The sequence below is a fragment of the Serinus canaria genome, chromosome 4 (assembly GCF_022539315.1).
Source record: "Serinus canaria isolate serCan28SL12 chromosome 4, serCan2020, whole genome shotgun sequence".
Classification (NCBI taxonomy): domain Eukaryota; kingdom Metazoa; phylum Chordata; class Aves; order Passeriformes; family Fringillidae; genus Serinus; species Serinus canaria.
Genome location: NC_066317.1, coordinates 48,457,796 through 48,471,740, shown reverse-complemented (window position 1 = coordinate 48,471,740; position 13,945 = coordinate 48,457,796). Strand labels below are relative to the sequence as shown.

At 40.8% G+C, this 13,945-nt stretch overlaps 1 protein-coding gene across 1 annotated transcript; it reads left to right on the top strand.

Annotated features, from left to right (window-relative positions):
• The first annotated feature begins 5,395 nt into the window (after positions 1-5,395).
• On the top strand, positions 5,396-11,843 carry CHRNA9 (cholinergic receptor nicotinic alpha 9 subunit). The gene is made up of 5 exons (XM_009100186.4): positions 5,396-5,462; positions 7,591-7,736; positions 8,566-8,720; positions 9,378-9,910; positions 11,217-11,843. The coding sequence occupies exons 1-5, from the start codon at positions 5,396-5,398 to the stop codon at positions 11,771-11,773; spliced, it is 1,458 nt and encodes a 485-aa protein (XP_009098434.1). The 3' UTR covers positions 11,774-11,843.
• Positions 11,844-13,945: the final 2,102 nt, after the last annotated feature.

Here is a 13,945-nt window from a genome sequence, read left to right as displayed (position 1 = left end):
AAAAACTAAAAACTCTTAGGTTGCAAGGCAAGATGTAACCAGAAGTATGTATTCTATCACCACCAGTTAAAACCAGGCAGAGCAGTGTTCTTTATCTCTTCCATGACCCACCCTTTGTCCAAGGAAATATCTTCTATTAATAGACTATTAAGGCTCACTACATCTACACCACCACTAGACCTTCAGAAAAGAACTACAGCCTTCTACAAGACCACTGCTTCAACAAAACTACATCTGGCACTCCAAAAAGACTTCAGCCACCATTTAATCAGACTGCTACCAACACCCCAACTAACAGGGTGTCAGGTTGTATTCTGACTCTGTCAGTGTTGTTTTCTTGTATTACTGCATTTTAATTTTCCTAATAAAAACCTGTTATTCCTACTCCCATATCTTTGCCTGAAAGCCCCTTAATTTCAAAATTATAATAATTCAGAAAGAGGGGGTTTACCTTTTCTATTTCAAGAGAAGCTCCTGCCTTCCTTAACAGACACCTGTATTTTCAAACCAAGACACTCTTGTATTACTGATGACTGCTGTGGGATTTCACTGTATTATGTGCAGATACTGGTGAATCATTCATGTGAAAGCTCAAACTCTTAAAATTTCTAGAATTTGTAATTGTTAATTTAAGTAGTTAGACTCTTCAAGAATAAAGGGGAAGTAATAGAATAATAGAATCACAGAAATTTTTGTATTGAGATCTGTAAGACCATCCAGTTGCAGCCTTCCTGCTATAGGGAGTGACACCTTTATTAACTTCACCAAGTTACTCAGAGCTCCATCCAGCCTGGCCCCTCCAGGAATGGGGCATCCACGAGTTCCCTCAGGAAACTCTGGGAGTACCTTACTGCTCACAAAATAAAATAAAATTCCTAATATCTAGACTTACTTTCCTAACATCTAGACCTACTGTCTTTTAGTAGGATACATTTCCCATTGTCCTTGCACTACATGCTCCTGTAAAAAAATCCCTCTCAATCTTTCTTTTAGGCTCCATCCAGGTACTGAAAGGTCACAATTAGGTCACCTTGAAGCCTTTTCTTTTCCAGGCTGAACAATCCCAGGTCTCTCAGACTTTCCTCATGTGACCATCAGGAGGAAGATGTTTGAGTCTGTCAGCACACTTGTAACAGCCTAGAATTTTTCTCTAATTCTGTTTGCTTTGGAGCATCAGGCTGCCTATCAGAGCCAACTTGTGATTTGTGTCTAAGCCCAGAGGTAGCCTTTGTGAAGAGCTCAGATTCTGCAACTGGCCATTCAAAGGCATGTTACAAAGCTGGAAATTATCCCAGTGACAAAGAGCTTTGCATAAAATGGCTTTCTGATACCTAAAATTATAAATTAGCTTTGTCCTTAACCCTGCCAGATACTGATGGACGAAATATTAATGAGCTTGTAGGCATTGTTCTGGGAAAGGCGTAACCTGCTGCATACTAGATCACATTAGGTAATACCAGACTTCTAGGTTCAGAAAGTTTCTCTTCAGGGGCTGGGAGGTGATTGGCAGAGCTGCCTGTGTAAATGCACCAAAAAAATTTATATTCAGAAAACCCCAGAACTGTAACATGCAAATGAGGATTTCCCGCCTCTGGAAAATGTGGCTAATATTCTGCATTGTCTCATGAGCTAGAATTGTGAACTCTCCTAATGTAGTTCCTATCTTCTGTATGTACAGCAGGGTGGAAGAAAATATGAATGAGTATGTTGGTTTCGGGTGGTAGGGGATTTTTAGAGAGAAGGAAGGAGGAGGCAGTAGGTGGGTGAGAAAAATGAAGTGGAGAGAAACATGTTGCATCCAAATGAAGTACTGTGTTCCCTCAAGCTGTTGTTACCCGTGCTGTGAAGACCAGTTAGTCTAAGGAGAGAAGTCTGACTCTGAACAGTTAGTGTGCTGCTTGACCCTATCACAAGATAATATTCAGTAGCAAATGCTGTGAAGAAAGTGAGTGCAACAGCTTCTGTGGGGAAAAATTGGCAGGAAGGCAAGTAGAAGCAGACTGTGAGACATTTCTTACAAACTGTGCTTAGAAACCAATCTGTTCTTCTTTATTGTTCTCTGATGAAGGGATGGATTATAAATGGTACAGACGGCCTTGAGGCCTGTGATAATACAGTATCTGCAGCTTTTCCAGTTGAAGGCTGAAAACTCTTAATGGTTTTTATGCAAAAAAGGGTAAGAATCCATTTAAAAAATCTGAAAATGTACATGTAAATACCTTAGGCTCAAGAGCAAATTATTATTTTATGCAGGAGAAGAAGGATTGAGAGAACAAAATTCTAAATACGTTTTTACCTACTTCTTACCTACATTGCTTACAGTTTGGCTAAGATAAAGATCTAACTTTGGAAGTTTTAATATGAAAGAGATCTCTCTTATGTAATTTCCACTTCAGTCTGTCCTATTTATACTTTTGGTGATGTGTACGTAATAGTATCTGTGTGTTTAGAAGTTACAGATGTTATGTGAGTGGTGTACAAGCTGAGTGCACCAATGAACTCGTCCACTCTCGTCCTACTGAGTGTTAGTAGCTCTGTTAATAGCCCAGACTCATTCCCACGAAGTCAAATGTTTGAACAAAATATGTGGGAGCGGGGTTGGGTACTGAGGGGTTGGTTTTTTCCTGTGTGATATTGGTTGTGTGATGTACAGTGGGCCTCAGTCACTCTCCGCACGGGCAGAGGCAGCCTGTGCCCCGGCCGAGGCTCGGCACCGGCTCCCAGGGATGGATGGCACGGCTGGAGCTCGCTCCTTGGAGCCCCCCGTGGCTGGGCTCAGCCCTGCTGGTCCTGCCGAGAAGGATGGCCGCAAAGAGCCCGGATTCAGCCGCCAAACGGTTTGGGCTCCTCCTGCTCATCTTTCTCTTTAAAAGAGCATCTTGGCTCACCGTGACTTACATCAAACGTAAGGCAAAAGATCGGCGGAGCTGACGGAAGCAGGCTGAAATGCGATGTCATTTTTGGGCCATGAGCCGCCTCGTGGCTCCGATCGGTAGGCTGGGTGACAGGGCCATCTGCTGGCACAGGGACTCCGACAGCATCCCGGGGAGTCTGCTGGGAGCGGCTCTCCTTCTGGGAGTGGTTAATGGCTTCATTCTAACTCCCCAACACCCGACACTGCTCTGAAATTCTCTTTGTAAGCGGCTTCGTATCTTGTATTAATTTCTGATTTGGTAGCAGAACTTTTTGCTGTAAAGAAAGACAACTCTCTAACTATAAATTAAGCTTCATTCAAAAGTTGAACGGGATGTTTGATCTGGGGCTAGTATCGCCTTAGATCATGCCAAAACTTAAAAACTATGTTCTGAGGAAGTGTGGGTTTGTAGAAGAATCTCTCAGATCAGCGAGAAATTGATGTTAATGCTCGGTATTCATACAAAATATATACACTAGGGATATTTTGATTAAAAACACAAATCAGATATCTTGTGAACAAACATAAAGAAGCCAAATGGTCTGTTGTACTAACATTGTTAAATTTCTTGTGTCTTCAGTATTGAAAAAGCTTTTGGAGGTATTTTAGTTTACTTTTGCAAGCACTGTGCAATCAATGCAGCATGTCAAACATAACAAACATGTCTAATAGATATGTGTGCTCATGTTTACCTGTCTGTATGTTTAATTAAAGTACATTGGTCCCCGCTGCTTGACATGTGTGTATTGCTGATGTAACAGGTGACACGGCTGTCTCAAGCCTGTGGCACAGCAAGGCTAGTCCTGATTCCAGTAGTGTTTATAGCAACTCTCTTGGAGCAGTACCCCTTATCACCCTCATGATTACAGCAAGAGATGTTATGCAGTAGCTCCTTGCTGACAGAATGGCAATTTATTGTAGACTAAAATAATCCCCTGAGAATGCCCTTCTCTGACTGTATCCAAAAATCTTTCATCTTCTGTCCACGACATTTGTTGTCTCTAGCATCACATACCTTCATCCCACAGAGAATGCAAGTTATTACACACTGCCTAGGGGCTGTTCTGACCCTTTTGACTTCTAAACAGTTTTCTACTTTTTAACTCCTTTGACAATTCTTCAAATGAAATGACAGAGATGGATTTAATTACAGGAGCTTTGACCAAAATTATTTATTTCTTACCTTGGAAACCTGGCCACAAAGGTAATTGATTTATAAATCCCCCAAAAGCATAAACATTAGCCAGTGACTGCTTGTAGTGCTATTGTGTAGAAATTATGTGTATGGAGGGAAAACTTTTCTTCTGGCCAAAAGATTGTGCAAGAGTAAAACAACAATATTTTATGACCTCTGTGGATCAGGACCAAATTATTTCCTGGGAGCTCATTCTATATTTTCACTTTCTGTTTTAGTGACTCTTTTCCATTATCTGTTCTAAAAGGATGGCAGAATGGACTGCAGTATATCATGAAGGATGGATTGGACTGTGGAGAGGAGGAAGTAATCTCCTCTTGTTTGAGAAACTTGGAAGAAAATGTCTCTGGTACCAGGAAGCTAACCTGACAACATAAATAATATAGACAGAGCTGTTGAAGTTCTGACTATCAGGGTGAGATGGAAGGCAAGGCAAGGTATTGTGTCATGTTCATATTTTTCTCCTGAAACTCTTTTGGCTAAATTTAAGTGTGGTCCAGTAACTGTAATTTTTTTTTGGTCAAGTTCACCTGTGAAAAATTGTACTGTATAAGGGAAATGGCATTTTACCTTCAAAGTCCAGTTTTGCTCCTGATTTACAGTGCTGAGTACTGGTCTCAAAGGTGCTTACACCTGCCGAAGTTCTTGTTTGCACAGTGATATTGGGCTACTGCAAATATTAAATGTGTTTTCTGACTTTGGTGCAACTGCATCTCTTCCATGTGGCAACACATTGGTAATGAAAACCTTGTTTTATCAGCATGGAAGTGGCCATGAGTATTAAGTTTTTTCCTGTGTGATATTGGTTGTGTGATGTACAGTGTTACTATTCCTATTAATCAGATCACTTTCTTGTGAAGTTCCACAAATTCCATAGAACTGGTTCTGAGCGAGCTATTGCAGAATATAAGTGCAGTCAAACAAAGCCCTCCAAAGAACTGTAAAAGGACTTGTCATAAATGGGACGAAATCTTGCATTTGTAGTAAAATTGCAATGGAATACAATTTTTGCACTGATACCCAATCTGTTGGTTTTCTGTCTCAGCCCTAGCCTGAGAGCAGGCAGCGCTCAGGTTACCCAGGGAGGGAGGGTTCAGCCGAGCCCAGGGACAGAGCCCATGATCGCTGCAGGACTCCGACAGCGACCAACGAGCTGCTTCTGGAACCGCATCAGTGTATCAGCACCTTGATGCTGCTGTACAATTTGATTTACTTCTTTGGGTAGTTTTGGATGGTGGTAAACACTTCTGTGCCCTTGGGTGAGCAGTTTTATTTAAGGTCCAGAAATGAAGATGAGAAGCCTCTCCTCCTTTTACGTCTCTCTGTGGTTGCTCACAGCAGTGATACTCAAAGGTGAGAATACTGCTTGCTAGTTAAATGTTGCACCGAAGTTTATCTTATTCGCATGGGATCTTGTGACCTGATGTACCCTACGTGGCTGAGCCCCAGGAGTGTTTGATCTGTTTAGTTTAACTTTGTGTTTGATGCATAGATAAAACGATCACGCACGACCAGAACTGCAGCGCTCTTCGGGAAGTTTTGATTTGTTGGGATATCTTTTCAGTCAGGAATATTTGCTTTGAACTCTTAATTAGCCCTGGAAGTAGGTGTGAATCACCAGCGATGTACTCCAATGCACTTGCTCCTTACAAACTGCCACTGGCATTTGCTCGAGTCTTGCCAGTGCTGAAGCGATAAGGACTCCAACAATTGGCCATTTGCAAAAGCAGCGGGTGCTCTGATAAGGCCGGACTGCACCCCGGCACCGAGCGGGAGGAAGGTAGGCACAAAGCTGGTGAGCACCCATCACCAGAGACCACCAGGACGAATCAACCTTTGTTTAGCAACAAGCTGGGCTTCAAACCAGATAAGGGAGAAGACCGATAAAAAGTAGATCCCGTGAGACGGGATAATACTTCTTATCATGTATCGTGATACCGGTCCTCTCCAGTATCTACTCTTATCCTTTCTTTCTTCTTCTTTCTTCTATATTTTCTTTATGCTTTTATATTGTTTCATTTCTGTAGATAATAACCGATACCACTACGTACCTCTTTCCCGTTGTTGGAATTGAGGCAACTTAAAAATTTTTTTTTGTACTTTTAGTGAGGAGTTTGCTCGGCTTTGCCCGGGAGGAGGGGAATTGAATTTTGTCTTCAAAAGACTGTTCACCGGGTGAGGTTGATGGGTTTAAAATCTACAGCTGGGGAGTAGCCAGAAGGTACCCAGGAAATAAAGGAACATTAACGGGCATTACTCGCCCGGAGACACTTGGTCTGGGGAAAGGTTGATAAGAGAACCAAGGAATGAGGGCTGAATTAGTATCGGTAGGCGAAGGGATCAATAACCAATAGAAGACTGAACTCTAAGAATTGTGCAATTTAAAACGAGTGAACGTGAATTACTTTGGGATTTTTATGTGTAAATAGGTGAAAAGTCTGGTAAAGAACCATGTACGATGGAATGATTGTCACTGCACAACCCGGGCGTGTAAAGATGAAATAATTTCTACTGCATGTCCTGCTCAGAATGACATCTTGCCCAGAATAAAGTAATACCTAATTCTCTAACATGGAAAAGAATGAGTTGGAGAGTTTCTGTTTTCCCTGTGGTTTCAGTGACATAATTGCATCAAATTGTTCTAAAATAAACGTGCCATACATAAATATGTGTATTTATACCCAACCAGTCGTTCAGTGTTGTTTCACTCTCACCCACCCCAAGGGATCAATTAAGAAGGATCTCAGTGACCCCACCTTCAGGAGAGGGTTGTAACAGAGTGGTTCTGTTGTCCTTGCCCTTTGCTTGCAGAAATTTGTGTATCTATGCAAAGAGGCTGCCTAGAGAAACTGTGATGTACAAGACAGTATGAAAGAGCAAAAGTATAATTTAAAACCTCGAGTTTCTGTCAATTATCTTTAGTATCTAAATTTGGATAGCAAGCAGCATCTCCAAATGCATGGTTTGGAAAAGACGCGGTGCACAGATGTATTCACACATTAAGCAATTGCCAGCTTGTGAAGAAAAGCAGCTCAGACATTTTACAGGTGTTAGTTTAAAAAGAAAAAGCCTAAATTCTGGAAGTAGCAGGAATCTTACCAGTGCTGCATTTGAGGACATACCAAAAGCCATTAGCCTGTGAGTAAGTGTAATTTCAGCCCTTGTTGACTGGAGAGTAATTCGTAAAATAAAATTAATTATATTTACTTTCAAAAAATGTAAGAATTGCTATATACTATATATATGTAGTAGCTTTTAGGGAGTGTGAAAAACTTCAGTTAGCTATTCACTTGCTATTTATTCAAATAAATGTCTTTATTTGAATAACTCCATCAGGTACTCTTCTGTATCTGAACTAATGATATTCTACCATATATGAATGATAAATATGGTTATAGCAAATGCTGCTTGAAGCAGTAGAAAGAAGGTGTTTTCTGCTCAGTGCTTAATCTCATGTACTGAACAAGTCCATCTTTTCTAGCTGTAGAATCAGCCAAAGGAAAATATGCTCACATGCTGTTTAATGAACTGTTTGAAGACTACTCCAATGCTCTGAGACCAGTGGAAGACACAGATAAAGTACTGAATGTCACCCTTCAGATCACATTGTCCCAAATTAAAGACATGGTGAGTAAAAGTAGAGTTCTGTTTTTCTAAAAATATGCATGAATATACTAGATGTCAGCCTTTTGTTTGGAGCAGGAAAAGCAGCCTTCAGTTTGTTGTGACAACTTCAGGAATGCTTCCTCAGGGGCAGGGGAGAGGGGTGGCCTGAGGGATTGGGGATGTGCTCTGTTCTCCAGACTTTTGTACATTCTTCTCTGGCTGCATCACTTAAGACTTCCATTATAAGTCTGGAAACCTTGAGCAGCTGAATTTTTAAGACTTCTTTTGTAGTTAGGTGTTGGTATCACACCCTCCAGGCAGCTTTTGCTGAGCTGTAAATACAGCAAATGCTTTTTCTAAGCTGCAATTAATTTCTACATAAAATCCCTAAAATTAGTCTTCAGTAATTTTTATAAATATGTTTTTTTAGATACACTTTTAAGGAAAAAGAAAGTGTGTCTGGAAGGAGAAGGAAAGATTATTTTTGTGATTTCTGAATTATAATTTCAAGGCCTTGCCAAGCTCTCAAAGAATTTCTTAGCCTGGGTCTGTTAGCTATTTGCTATTCTGAAGCTTGCAAAAGGAAATTAGGAAGAAGTGTGAGCATTAGATGCTGTGATTAAAACTGGGGAGGGTGCTGAGAGATGAAGGTTTGCACAAGTGAAAGTCCAAACCAGTGATTTTCCTGCACAGTGTATGGGCCTAGATACCTGTCTGAGGATTATTTTGTGTCCTGTTTGTATTCTGGCCTGTTTTGAGCACTGCATCAAAGCCACATCACAAATGCTGTCTGTGACTAAGACGGGATTTTGTCACCTTCAGCTAGAAATATTTCTACGTTTTTATGCAGGATGAAAGGAACCAAATTTTGTCAGCTTACTTATGGATTCGACAGAGCTGGTATGATGCATACCTCAGATGGGACAAAGATAAATATGATGGGTTGGATTCTATCAGGATTCCAAGCAATTTGGTTTGGAGACCAGATATTGTCCTATATAACAAGTGAGTGTGGCTGGAGAAAATCAGCTTGCATATTTGAGGGAGGGAGGGAGGGGGTTAGAGGAGAAACTGGCCTACAGAGTCAGAACTTTCATCTCCACCTTACCTTAGCAAGGGGTATATTTGTTGTCTTAACATTTTTTGTTGATAATCTAAATATTTTGCAATAAAGCTATAGACAAGATCTGAAAATTATGCTACACAACAAAACTTTTCTGAATTTCTCTGCTCTGGGAATTGAATATCCTGGCTGTCTGAGGTGTTTTCTGCTGAGGCTCCTGAGAACTCTGGAAGATTGTCCACAAAAAAATGATGTGTAAAGACTGCACTCCCTGTCTGCTCTCCCAGGCCAATATTGACCTGCCGACTGTTTTCATCTTTTAATGGACTCTTATCCTACTGTGCTCTGTTTGAGATCAAGTTTGAAGGAACTATGACCACGAAACACAGCATAATTCAGCAGCACTGATGTTTGGCATTCACGGGCATTCATACCTGTAAATAATGGTTGATAGTAAGTTCCTACTAAAATTCAGTTAATTTGATTTCAGAAACATGCTAATGGTGTGAAAGAAGGGTCTTCCCCATTGCCCACCTTCTCTGGCCCTCACCCTTAAGTTTTTGTCTGTCAATCCTGACTGCCATTTTTCTGTCTTTCAGGGCTGATGATGACTTTTCAGAACCAGTAAATACGAATGTAGTGCTGAGATATGACGGAAAAATCACTTGGGATGCACCTGCTATCACAAAGAGCTCTTGTGTAGTGGATGTGTCTTATTTTCCTTTTGACAGCCAGCAGTGCAACCTCACCTTTGGGTCCTGGACCTATAATGGTAATCAGGTAGACCTCATCAATTCTCTTGATAGTGGTGACCTCTCTGACTTCATAGAAGATGTGGAATGGGAGATTCATGGTATGCCAGCAGTTAAGAATGTCATCACTTATGGCTGCTGCTCTGAGCCTTATCCAGATGTGACCTTCACGCTGATTTTGAAAAGGAAGTCCTCTTTCTACATATTTAATCTGTTGCTTCCCTGCATCTTGATCTCTTTCCTGGCCCCGCTGGGATTCTATCTCCCTGCAGACTCTGGTGAGAAAGTGTCTCTGGGTGTTACAGTTCTTCTTGCTCTGACAGTGTTCCAGCTGATGGTTGCAGAGATCATGCCCCCATCTGAAAATGTACCTTTGATAGGTGAGCTGCTTTACACACTTTGTCTTTAAGCATGACTTATGAACAGCAGGGCTGTATGTCAGGGAATCTTCATGTAATTTGTGATTTCAGGGAAGATAAATTTGCTAAGTTTTTGAAACATAGTGAAGTACTTAAAATATGTGTGGAATCTGTACAGGTATGCTGCAGTTTTTAGAAGTTATTTTGTGTTTATTTTAAATTATACATTAGCTAGCTGTTTTATATTTATTAAATATAGTTAGAGATTTTGAATTACGCTATCACATCTTGAAATAAAGCTGGTAATGGAAAACAATTTTAGAACTAACACATGAAATATAATCAAATGCTATAAGCACACGGTCAGACTGTTTCAAGATATGTTTCTGTCAGATCCAGACAGTTGGATGGCCTGGCTGGCATAATCTCAGTTGACTGAATATCTGACAATTGCTACACTGGATTATAGTTCCTGGGAATTCATTGTGCTGAAATTTAATTTATGTCTGGGAGTTCAGGAAAGTTCATGTGCAATGAAAGGAACCTAGCTCAGTCTGTTTTCCCTATTCCCACGCTCTCCCTTGCCATCCCTTCCAATCCCTTTGGAACTGGGCTCAGTCGCACTCGTCTGTGGCACGTCCTGTGTTGCTGCTGTCAGCTCTTGCTTCTCCTGCAGAGGCTGCAGAGCAGGGCTGGGAGCTGCTTCTCTGCACAGGCTGGTTGGGTGCTCAGCTGTGTGCCTCAGTTACCAAAGCCAGGGCAGAGGAGCACAGCCTGTGCTCTCTCCAGCTCTGCGCTCTGACCTCGGGGCTGGCAGCACGCTGGCTGTGGATGCCAGCAAGGTCTGCATTTTCACTGACGTGGGAGTGTGAGAGCACAGAGCTGCTGGTGTGGGGTGCATCAATAGCTCAAACAAAGTGTGGTCATCACTGTTAATACCTCAGGAAATGGGACTTCCCAGGTGCCATTGGCATGGGGATTTTGCAGACACCGTGAAAAGAACAAGGCTCTTGAGAAACATTTTTGAGCTGCTTTCTGAATGGATGTGTTTCAAGTAATCAGAGGTTTTAGCCTGCAAATATTTACCATGCTAATACAGTAGTCACACACTCATCTGATAAAGACATGCCAGTAATGAGTATGAGATTTTATTTTAATGGTTTTTATCTTTGTTTTTAAATGGTGAATCCTGATCTAAAAGAATTAAGGTGATTAAAATTTTATTTCCCTTGCATTTATGCTTAGCACTATGTTGTCACACTGTTACTTCTCATTGATTTTTTTTATTAGAGTAATATCTTTAATATAATTTTATTTTGTGTTCTAGGGAAGTACTACATAGCAACCATGACCATGATCACAGCTTCCACTGCGTTGACAATCATTATAATGAATCTCCATCACTGTGGCTCAGAAGCAAAGCCTGTTCCACAGTGGGCCAAGGTGGTTATTTTGGACTATATGTCAAAAATCTTTTTTGTTTATGATGTGGGTGAAAATTGCACAAGTCCAAAAAGAGAGAAGGAGGAAGAATGTAGGTTAGAGGGGGATGATGGGGGTCAGAGGGAGCACAAAGAGATAAGGAGTCCTCTTTCCACTAGGAATGATGACTGCAATCTCAAGGAGAAGCTCAATGGAAATTGGAATAAAGGCTATGGAGTTCATGGTGAAAATGTTAGGGAGACTGTTAATTGCTGTTCTTGTTACAAAATGCTGATTAAAAATATTGAGTATATTGCTAATTGTGTTAGAGACCATAAAGCAAACCGGGCCAAAGGAATCGAGTGGAAAAAAGTTGCAAAAGTGATGGACAGGTTTTTCATGTGGATTTTCTTTATCATGGTGTTTTTTATGAGTGTGCTGATCATTGGGAAAGCTGCTTAACTGAAAATGAATATGTTCCTTTTGTAAATCTGAATATCCTATGTTAGTTTGTTTAGGAGGAGTTCAGTCATAGGGGTGCTTTTGAGATCTTTGTCTTGCATTCTGTAACAATAAACAAATAGATTCTGTAGGCTGTGACAGTGAGTTGAGACATAGCACAATTGAGGACTTTGCTGGTGACTGCCCTTGCCTTTTAGTATGGGTGTGCTGATGAGGCTGCAGGAGAAGCAGTCAGTGCTCCACCTGATGTTGTGGCCATGACTTAAGGCTTTCTGGGCCAGACTATTGCAGCAGTGGAGCAGACAGCCTAGCAGTGAGTTGTGTATTCACAGGGCTGCATCTCTGCACCCTGCAATTTGATCAGCCCTTTCTCTTTTCCAGGGGAAAAAAAGTGTATTTATGATATGGTGACATTTTCTGGAGATCATCCTTCATGGCATTGCCTTTTTCCCTTTTATTTTAGCTTGACTTGAAAACTTATGTTTTTGATTCCAGCTCACTGATCATGTTCATTTCACAGGCTCTACATGCTGTGCCTTTAGTTTCTAATATGGTTGAGCTTACTGAATATGATCTTCCTCTTTATCATCTTCTGCTGCAGCGTATTACTGTCACCATGGCTCAAGTAAGCCACATTCCCAGGGTTTCTTCCTCACTGAGTCAGAGGGAGTCTTTTCAATTCTTTCTCTTGAGCCTAATAATAGGAAGAACTTCTCCAGTCCTTCCTACATGTCTCATTGCCCTGGGCATTTGTTCAAGATGTGCCTTTAAATGTTACTTGAGACTGCTAAAATTGGAGGCTGTGACTTCTGTCTTCTCTCACTGTATTTACCTGCCAGTGTTCACCCTTTGTGTCCCTTGTTCACTCTTACAAGCTCTTTAATACTTAAATTTTAAACAGTTTACAGGAATGCCAAGGTTGCTCTGTGCATTACTTAGCACAAAATTCTGGTTTACAGACTCTTTAAAGCAGTGCCATAATCAACACTCCTTGCTCAACACCTTAGTTCTGACACATATGGGGAAATGTTTGTTGCTGACAGCACCAAAATCCCCAGTTCTGTGTGTTAATTTCTGTTAACACTCTCAGACCCATAGAGCTCTGGAGGATATCTCTGGTAGTAAAGTAAGAAACCAGCAACTCGGGCATGCCCATGGCAAATAAATTGCTTTTGCAAAGCACCCTGAACTTTGAAACCATGATATTCTAGATGCAGTGGGAGAGGCAGAATGGCATTGTAATGGATCCCAGTCAAAAGTTCATGTGATAAAACTAATTTTCATAATTGTTGCAGTTAATAGGAGCATACCTGCAAATCATAACTTAAGAGCAAGGAGCTAAACTGGTAAAGTGATGCAGTTGTTATGCCCAAATTTATTAGAAGAAAGGGAATTGTTCTTTTTATTTTGATGATGTAAATGATGCATTGAATTGTTAATGGCAGGTTTTCTTTTGTGTGGAATAATTAACACTGTAAACTTATCTGGATTCTCATACATAATGCAAGCCTAAAGTCCAGGTTTTAATGTAAAGCTAAACTGGGTGTCTAGCCAAGAATAAACTCAGTATGTGGAAAAAGTCTCAAGTGTGTTCCCTGTGTATTATCAGTTCCCAGGGTAACTCTGAGTAGCTCCTTTAGAAGACAAGCTGTTCATTTTCATTCACTGTGCAGAAAAACTATTGCATCTATTTTCCACATAGTTCAGGGTCTGGCACTTACACTGCCTGCTTGAGGAAACTGGTTTGCTCTTCCTTGTGGAAAAAAATATTGTCTGGAAAGCTGAGGGAGTAAGGTATTTAAAGATAAGGGTAAAATATTCAAAACAGGAGTCTTCAGCATGGAAAACTGATGGCTAAGGGTTAATTAAGGCTTATGGATGGCATAAAGAGCTACTGTTCACAGTCCCTTACAATATAGGAACAGGGTACATGAAATGTGCACAGTGTGTGGCAGTGGAAGAGTATGTACAACATGTGATAAGGCTGAAGAACTCCTTGGAACAGGATGGGTGGAGGCCAAAGGATTATATGGATTTCAAGACTTAAGGGAAAAAATAAAAGAAAAATCTACTGGCATAATTTTAAATACAGTCACCAAGCATTTAAAGGAAGAGCAATATTTTAGGGATTCATGACTACATGTTCTTCAAAGGTTTTCATCCCACTGGTGG